At 43.4% G+C, this 8,567-nt stretch overlaps 1 protein-coding gene across 1 annotated transcript; it reads left to right on the forward strand.

Annotated features, from left to right (window-relative positions):
• The first annotated feature begins 1,959 nt into the window (after positions 1-1,959).
• On the forward strand, positions 1,960-8,299 carry LOC128969848 (von Willebrand factor D and EGF domain-containing protein-like). The gene is made up of 5 exons (XM_054384819.1): positions 1,960-2,182; positions 4,921-5,016; positions 6,044-6,148; positions 6,563-6,658; positions 8,190-8,299. The coding sequence occupies exons 1-5, from the start codon at positions 1,960-1,962 to the stop codon at positions 8,297-8,299; spliced, it is 630 nt and encodes a 209-aa protein (XP_054240794.1).
• The last annotated feature ends 268 nt before the right edge of the window (positions 8,300-8,567 follow it).

Genomic DNA, 8,567 nt, shown 5'->3' on the forward strand with positions numbered 1-8,567 from the left:
AAGAGGGGAATGCTCTATATGAAAACAGGAGACCTTAAGGGTTCTCCCTGCCACAACTGGAACTGCAATATGAACGAGGTTTGGATATTTTTATTCTAGATGTCAGATGAACAGACTATGGCAACTTCTGCAGGAGTAACTACATCACTGGTTTGTTTCGGGTTTTTTCAGCATCAGTATTGCATGAAAGGATACTTGCAACATGGGTTTGCACAGCATGAATGTAATTGTTTGTATAATCTAAAAGTTGCTCTGGTTGCCTAGGCACAAGCAAGAGGGGAATTGTGCCCACTTTAGGCAATTATTCAGCACTGCACTTCTAGCTTCTCTTGTTTAATCATTTAACATGTCACTTTGCACCTTGAAAGGCTAAATGCAGACTTGGAAAGATCACATTACATGTGGATAACCTTTGCAAGAAACTAGGCAGCACCTTGCGGTGTCACTAACACTTTTGCCTTGTACTCTACTCCCTCTAGCAACTCCATGTTCCACACTGCCTAAGTATGAAAGGGGATCAGAGTCAGTTTTCCAGCAGAACTACTTTTGCTTTTCTTTCTATCGGGCAACTACAGAAATTTTAATTTCCAGTCAAAGTGAATGCAGTTACCAGATCATACTACTGCTTCAGCAGGACAACAAATTAACCTGCTTTGTGTCACAGAACTAATTCAAAGTCAGCTCTCACTGTTGAAGACAGACTTGGGTTTTTTCCTTAGTTTTTCAAAAGGTTTGAGGGTATATTTCACTTTTCTGTATATGCTTCATATAGATGCTTATACTTTCTTTTTATCATTATGTTTCAATCAAAATAATCTAAAAAAAAATCAGATTCATAGAATTGTTTTGGTTGGAAAAGATCATTGAGTCCAACCATTATCTAGCTCTACCAAGTCTGGTGCTAAATCATGTTTCTCAGCACATCTCTGCATCCTTCAAATACCTTCAAAGATAGGAATTCAACCAACTTCCCTTGGGAGCCTGTTCCTGTGGTAGAGAACACTCCAGTGAAGAAGTTTCTTCTAATGTCCAACCTAAACCTCCACTGGCACAATGTGAGGCTGTTTCCTCTCATCCAGTCATTTGTTACCAGGGAGAAGACCCAACACTTACCTATGACCTGTTTTCAGGGACTCTGGTCTCAGTCTCGGTGTTGAAAGTGTGCTTCCTCTGGGAAACATTTAAAATGGTAGGAGATGCTTGTGAAAGATGGGAAACAATGAAAGGAAGAGTGTTTTCTGACCGTTTCCATTTGTGTTCTTGCAACTGAAGGTTATCTTCACAACTGAACCTAAATATATTGCTATTTTACTTGTCACAGAACTGTATTCAAGCCATTCTGTGAGATTGGATGTGGAGGAGGAACATGATACTCCTCCTGTCTTCCTATCTGCAAAGCAGCAGTGACAGCAGTGTGTCTGCCCTTCTGCTCAAATCACACACAAGTATTGTGCCCCGATGCTCGTATCGCATGGGGATATCAAAGATGGAAGTGAATAGAAATCAGGAGTCTGTAAGGAGGCCAAGAGTGAAGTCAGTCAGTCAGACGGCAAGAGCTGTGCCATCCTGGAAACAGGTGGAAGGGCCTGCAGGCGTGACCTACGTACAGTGTAGCTTTGACGAATGACTCCCTGGTACCTGGTCCTCCGCCTGTAGACGCCCCCAGTCCCGGTTTATTTCAGCCACCGCAGTCGCCCCCGGCCGGGTAAGCCGCCGGCTGTCACCGAATGCCGGGTGGGGCTTTCACCCACCGTGTCATGGCGCCGGGGAGAGGGAGGCGGGGGCGCAGGGGCCGGCGCCTCAGTGGGGGTGAGGAGGAGGGAGTGGAAAGGACCCGAGAGGGCAAAAGGCGACGGGACATTAAAGAGCGGGGTGTGAAAGGGCAGTGAGCAGAGAGGAGGCGTCTGCGTGGAGGGCAGCGGACGGCGGCGAGCTGCCCGAGCCAGAGGCGCCCGGGCCATGTCGCGGCAGGACGGCGAGGGGCTGCTCCGTCTGCTGCTGTGGCTGGCGCTATGGGGACTGTGGCGCGGCGCTGGCGCCCTGCCCTCCCTCGGGGCGGCTCTGCCCTTCGGCCGGGGTACGGCGGCGGCCTGCAGCCCGCGCTGCCAGCACGGCGGGCTCTGCCTCGGCAATAGCACCTGCCTCTGCTCCAAGGGCTACGAGGGCGAGCTCTGCCAGCACGGTAACCCTCCGACCTCGCTCCGCGGGAAGGGGTGGCGGTGGGGTTCTTGGGGCGGGGACCGTCTGCGGGCCGATGGAGGGCGGAGAGAGGCCGTTCCGCCGGGAAAAGTGAGAAAAGTCCCGCCCGGAGAGCCCAGCAGCGGGGTGCCCGGCCGTCCATCCCCTGCCCGAGGCTGCGGGCACCTCCTCTTTGTGGTGCTTCCCTAGGGAGGCATCTCGGCCTGACCAGAGCTGGGCACAAGCACGGTGTTGGCTCTCCGAGACACCAGCCTTCGTGTGAGCAATCTCTCCAGGAAGGTCTGAAAAGGTTGGGTTTGGATCTTGTGTGAGAGGTTGGTGGTTAGATGCCGGCAAAGACATTTGCAAATGTGTGGTGGAAAAAGAGAGAAAAATACCTGGGTTTGGCTGAGGTGAGGCAATAACAGCAAACTGACAGAGCACAACCAGAGCTAGATCCTTTGTGAAGACTCATGTAGGTGAGTAGGCCATCTGAAAAGGCAATGTTGTCAGAAGATAGCTTTTAGCCATGTGAACATTGGGTAGATGTCTACTTACTGGACAGGCATTTGCATCAGCATCCTTTGATCATTTTCACTGTGCATGTTCAAGTACTTGCCTGAATAAGGAAAGGTACTTTTAGAGGCTCGATTGCTTTCTAATCTTCAGTGAAGTTAAAGTGGTATTTCTAGATATGATTTCTGAGAACAATATTAACAAAGAGATCAAAAAAGTGTGTAGAAAGTAGGGTATTTTCTGGATCTCTTGTTTATTTAGACTTTGTGGTACTTGTAAAAAGACTTCGGTTTACTTCCTAGATGTTACCTGCCCCACAGAGTCATCTGTACGTCCCCTTTCGACACTAGGAGGCATAAAGCTAGGGGGGCTGAACTCTGTTCTTGACAATTTCCATAAAGAGGCAAAGTATTTTTGGAAATGTCATCCGATATGCAAAAGTAAACACTGGAAAGAAGAGTTTTGTTTTAAAACCTGTTTAATGCAACATGCCTGATTTCTAATTTCTTTCTTCAGAAGTTTAATGGCAGAGCATTGAGTCTATTAATTGCTAAAACCCACTTGGCATCAGGAGTTCTTTTGCTTCACACGTTATCCTGTGAGAAGCGGTGATATGATTTGTACAATATTTATTCCTAGTTCTCAATGCCCTTCATTTAAAACGTAATTATTTTTTTTAAACTCTGGAATGGGATGCTGAAAATTTCATTGGGCACTCTAAACATTCATGACATGTTGTTTTATTTAGAAGCTAAGGCTATCAGGTGGTGACAAATGGTGTATAGCTAATGTGCAGCATAGTGGGGATGAATAACTGTAGTATGCACTGTTCTGAGCAGCTATTGAATCCTAGACATTTTTGGGTATAGGAGATGTGAAAGATTGTTGGAGATGCAGATCTGCTTTTGAACTGGAGAGGTGGTGACCTGTCTGGAATTGTTAAGAGAACCACTGACTGCTTCGATAAGGCCGTCAACATAGAAAAAAAATTTGGATGAATGAAGCTTCATTCCTTGTTCTGTCAAGAAAACTGAACTGAAAACTATGTGAATAATACAGAAATAGAATTTTCTTAAATTGAGAGCTCTCGTATGGCATGTCCAGTCAGCTGAAAGTATCTGGTAAAACAGTTATGCAGTGCTGAGCGCTGAATGGTTCTTTCATTAGGGTCCTTTATTTGCATGGAAATCCTCATTCTGCAGATACTATTGTGAAAAATCCTCTTTCTTTCAGAGTTGTTTCAGAGTGTTGTAGGTATGCAAGATGTGGTGTTACTGCTCATCTTTCCCTATTTCTTCCTTCTGTTTCAGACTTACCCACCTAGTCAAAAGATGAAGCAGTGTGGTGTAGAGAACTCATCTTGCACCTCCAGTTAGTTCAGCTGAGGCTCTCTGAAACACATAGAGTTCTAAAATCTGTGTATAAGCAAACGTTTTCTCAGACACCAGGGCTGATTAGGGAATGATTCATGAGTAGCAAGGAGGTCTATGTGATAAATAATTTAGTTTCAATCTGAATTTACCCAGAGTTTTGCAAAATGAAGATTTTTGTTTGTGCCATATCCAACCTGTCAGCAATGAAAAAGCTGCAGAATGTGTGATGGTCGTAGGTGCTTTTCTCCCATCAGATAATTACAGTTATAAGTTAAGATTTATCTCAAGTGATTTCTAAACAAACATTGTACATTTCAGAAAGGTCTCTCAGAGGCCAGATGAGGCAGAAAAAGAGGGTAGAGGAAAAGGAAGTGCTGACTTACTTCTGGATATGTTTTAGAGAAGAGGTATGAGGTGTTTTTTCTGGAGAGGTGTGTAGGAATCCACTAAAGAATGAAAGTTGGTATTTCATCTTAAGGATCTGAAGATGCCTCTGAAGTTGCATCATTTTTTTATGAAATCTTCTTATTACTTTTTTTCACACCTGTCATTTCTTGACTTCAATTATCAAAAGCTTCTTTGGCAGACCATCTGTGTTGCTTTGTTCCCTTTTAATGTGGCTCTTTCTTCTGCCTGTCCTGTCTAGCATCCAAAAACATCCTTAGTTTTGAGTGTTTAAAAGCTCCAAATGGTGGAATGCTCCTTTGCAGAAAAGCTGCCTCACATGACCAGTAATGCAGGATCACAGGATGAATCTGTCAGAGGAAATGTGTAGACAAACTGAGTGCTCAGAGGCTAGAACAATGCAGATCACCAATATTTATCCAAGCTTTGTTTCTTCTCTGTCTTACAGCAACATGTTATCCAAAATGCAAAAATGGTGGGGAGTGCCTCAGACCTGGAAAATGCAGATGTCCACCTGGCTATGGGGGTAGATACTGTCATAAGGGTAAGTCCCTATAAAATGATAACTTGGAAAGACAAGGAGTTTGAAAACAGACAAAATTAATTTGGGACTCCTCAAGCCCAAGATCTGATGTACTTAGAAATAATGACCTTAATTGCTTGGACCTCTGACCTCACTGTCAAAAAATGCAAGGCCTAGAGCATCGGCTTGCTTGCAGGAGGTTAGGATGGACTGTATGTACTGAAATGTGTTGTAAGAATCTGGGAGACTTTTGTCCCTTGGAAAACACCTTGTATATATTCCATCAATATTCTGTTAGCTCTGTAATAGGCCATTTCTGAATAATTTAGTGAGCTGACTTCTATAGATACATACTTCTGTGTTAAGTGGTTGAAACTTTTGGGTGGTATCTGCAATCCATGCTTCTGTGAGGATGCTGTGGGAGACAGTGTTGAAAGCCTTGCTGAAGTCAAGGTAGACCACATCCACTGCCTTCCTATTTTCCAATCCATAGGTCTCTCTCTCTCGTTCCCTTTTGGGAAGGAAAAGGGGTTAATAGAGAGCATCTGTCACTTGTTTAGTGGCTGGGCCAGCCCTAACCCTTGACAGTTAATTTATCCAAGTAATATCTCCCCTTCTTCTCTTGCTTGTGTTGTGTATAGGTCCTGTCAGGTAAGAAAATATGGGAATCCTTCATCACAGGTCACTGGTTCACAGCTGTGATTTGGCAAGATGGATAAGAACACATGGTAGTAGTTACTGTGGTGTAGCTGCTAACTGTTGGTTGGACAAGAGCTGTGCCACAGCAGTAACCATGCGTGCTGGTTGGTACTCTCAGGCTAAATGCTCAACAAGCTTTGAAGCACATGCTTAATTTTAACTGCATTTGGTGTTGGCATTTGCAGACATGGTTGTCACCCTCACTCCTTATAGATCTTTGCCTTGCTCTCAAGAGTTGAAAATTTAGCCTTCGGAAACATGATAAAGCAAATAGATGATGGCAGACCAGATGTTTAAAGATAGTTCTTTGAAGCTGCTTCTGAAAATTGCTGTGTGTGCTGTTCTGCAGTGAGCTGTGAAGGAGGCTGTCAAAATGGTGGGGAATGCATCTCTGTCAATGGAGTTGTGAAGTGCCTTTGTGCTTCTGGATGGACAGGATCAAGATGCCAAGAAGGTGGGTATCTCCATTCATGAAAATATCTTTACTGATTAAAAATATAACTGCAGTAACAAAAACGATTAAAAAGTATTAAGAGGCTAATAACTATGGAAATTCATTGCATTGCTACAGAAATGAAGGACCTTTATTATCGGTACATACTCAGGTAAAATACTGTCAAATTACTTTGCATTACAGTGTATATACATCTGTTAACATTTAAACCAAAATTCTTACAGACTCCATAAATATTTTCTTCTATTTCCATCGTCCTGGAAATGCCTTTAGAGTTATACCAGTTGAGTATCTGGCCTGGAAGAAAATGTGTTTTGCCATTTTGATTTGTATCATCCTGAATCTTTCATTCTGTCAGAATTCTTTTATATCAGTTTTATAAATCCTGCTGACTTACCCATTCTTTTCTTCTAGCAATTTGTCCTCAAGGTTGTCGGAATAATGGAGCTTGTGTGGCTCCTGGAATTTGTAGCTGTCCAGCTGGATGGGTGGGTGGAGCATGTCACTTAGGTAAATGACTTCTGACATCCTTCGTTTATCCTTTTCTCTACTTGTTTCATTTACCAATATAGTGCTCAAACCTCCAGTGCCTAACAAAACTGCTAGAAACGTGTCTTAAGAATAGTAAATGAGAGCTGCTTCAGCATACTGGGGATCTTACAGGTGTGCATAAAGAGTAGATGGCTTTTAAGTTTGGTTGGAAAGACCACCTCAAGTAACTTCAGATTCAGATTTTGGGTGTCCCCAGATTCATTACTTGGTATGTCTGAAATATTTTCTGTAAAGCAAGATCCCAATATAAAGACCTGGAAATGACCTTTACAGAAACACTGTTGTTACTCATGTGGGTTAGAATCTTCCTTAAATTTAAGGATGTGGAAAATTGAAACTTGCTTCTCATTTTGAGAGTAAGTTGGCAGAATGAACTCCATGTGCTCTTAAATGAGTAATCTGTAATCAGGATTAGTACTGACTGACACTCTTGCTAGACAACCGTTTTCCCAAATTTTGGTTGACAAAAGCAGGTGACGATTACAAAACCTTTAAACTTTCTTCAGGAACGGCCTTGTATGCTCATAGCATCACTGTCCTGATGCTAAAGGCAGTTGTCCTGAGAGTGTAAAAAGGAAACTCACAGTGTTTGCTCTCTGAGAGTAAGCCAGTTGGAAAGCAATGGTTAAATGAGCTGTCAGGGGTGCAAGCTCTTTGGATCAAGCCCTCAAAGCCTTCAGCATTTGAAATTTTTGTGTGGTGGTGAGAATCCAAATTAGCTAGTGTTAGCTCTTCTGTAATCTGTGTAGTCATCAACCATTAACAAATAATGCTTACCATTCCCATTTGACAAGCAAAGCACATATCTTTTGTATAGACTGATGTATTGAGATAGAGAGTGATATTCAAAGGTAGGTATGGGAGGTGCAGAGAACTTACAAGATGCTTAGCTCCATTCCCTGCACCAGCAGTAGAGGTAGAATGGTAGAAGCATTCAGGTTCTCCATGTCTTGGAACTCACTAGATCCGTGTCCAGTCTGACTTCTGTTGGTGCAGATGCTCATGAGCACATAGCAGCCCCTGGCTTGTTAACTGAGCTGCTGTGTAGCTAGGGGACAACTAAAGCTGTGCCTGCTCAGTCCTCCTCTGCCCTTCTTGTGGGGAGCAACAGCTAGTGTGTGGCAACTGTTTCCTTATGGGTCAGGATCCACGAACTTCAGTAAGTTTCAGCAGGAATTTTTATTGTTCCCTCATTTTGTGGAGGCATCCATCTCAGCAATAGCCTGTGTCTTAAAGAACAATAGAAATGATGGTATTTTAAAAGGGGAATAGAGCATGAATGAGACCAGAAGTACTGTGGCTGTATTCCAGTGAAGGCCACCATGCCATAAATTGAGAGGCATTGCTTTTCAGTTCTTCCATTATGCTTTTATTTATACTGTTGCAGCACAGTCACCAGGGAACAATTCAGCTAGCACAGTAAGACAAAGAAGAAAAATGATGCTGTGTTGTGCTGAAGACATACTGTGTGTCTGGTGTCTCATTTCAGCTGTATGTAAACTACCTTGTCAACGTGGAGGAAAATGCATAGCTCCAAACGTGTGTAGGTGTCGAGTGCCATACTCTGGTCTGCAGTGCACAAAGAAAAGGAAGGAATGAAGCAACTTCAGCAAAGATAAGCTGCATTTTCGTCATCTAACTCTTCATACAGGGATGAAGCCTGCAGCAGGAGGTGGGGGGGACCTTAAAACAAATGTGGTAGCTGATTGATTTTGGATAGCTTTTTGTCTTCAGTATAAATGCTTTTCTGTGTGGAAGAACAGATTGTAACAGAGCTGATGCTTAAACAAGCGTCCAAGTGTGTGTAGTGTGTGGCACATGTTTTCTTCCATTCTTTCTTTGTAAGCAGGAGTATTATGTCTTGGTT

Source organism: Indicator indicator, chromosome 11, assembly GCF_027791375.1.
Source record: "Indicator indicator isolate 239-I01 chromosome 11, UM_Iind_1.1, whole genome shotgun sequence".
Classification (NCBI taxonomy): Eukaryota; Metazoa; Chordata; class Aves; order Piciformes; family Indicatoridae; genus Indicator; species Indicator indicator.